Raw genomic sequence first — 707 nt, forward strand, 5'->3', positions numbered from 1 at the left:
GGGGGGCCGGGCGGGCCAGGGAGAGCAGCCCTGGGCGCTCACGCCACGGCGGTCCTGGCCAACAAGAACAGCATCGTTCTAGTAGCCGTCCGTCTCTAAGGAAACCCGCCGGACGCTGAAGGCCTCCTCTCCAGGAAGAGGGGACAGATTTGCTCCCTTCCTCCCTGCATTTCCCAAACAGCTTCATAACCACCGACAGTGAGAGGCAGCCACTCAGGGAGGAAGAATGGTCTCATCCCGGCAGTGGGTGGAGGGCCATCACCTTTTCCTACCTTCTCAGCCCGTCCCACCTGCCGTGGCTCCCCTGGCGCCCAGATAGCCTGTGCTTAGGGCGTTTGCCTGCCTGTGTCCTCCCTCCCTCCCTCCCCTTGCTCACTGGTCAGGGCTGGCCAGGCAGGGACGCTGGAGGTGAGCAGTGACAGCTCAGCAGCTCAGGACGGGCAGGGCCGAGGAGGCGCTGGAAGGGGCCTGACCCGGAGCAGCTCTGCCCCGACGGGGGTCACGCTGGCGGCTGTGCGTTTACGCGGCGCAGACATGGGTGGCGGTGAGATTCAGCCCTCGCTCGCTCTCCCTGTGGTGCAGCTACGTCTCGGCCATGGTGCCCGTGAAGTCGCCGCGGGAGTACTACGTGCAGCAGGAGGTCATCGTGTTGTTCTGCGAGACCGTGGAGCGGTGAGCCACCCGTTGCCCAGGGCCCGGCCGCGGCC

At 66.3% G+C, this 707-nt stretch overlaps 1 protein-coding gene across 1 annotated transcript in view; it reads left to right on the top strand.

The window, feature by feature from the left end:
* ZFYVE28 (zinc finger, FYVE domain containing 28) overlaps positions 1–707 on the top strand; it is a 21,939-nt gene that overhangs the window by 15,945 nt on the left and 5,287 nt on the right. The window contains exon 4 of the mRNA XM_014533456.1: positions 533–672. Coding sequence (XP_014388942.1) covers positions 533–672 — 140 coding nt within the window. The remainder of the gene's footprint in view (positions 1–532; positions 673–707) is intronic.

This window comes from Myotis brandtii, unplaced genomic scaffold (genome assembly GCF_000412655.1).
Source record: "Myotis brandtii unplaced genomic scaffold, ASM41265v1 scaffold986, whole genome shotgun sequence".
Taxonomy (NCBI): domain Eukaryota; kingdom Metazoa; phylum Chordata; class Mammalia; order Chiroptera; family Vespertilionidae; genus Myotis; species Myotis brandtii.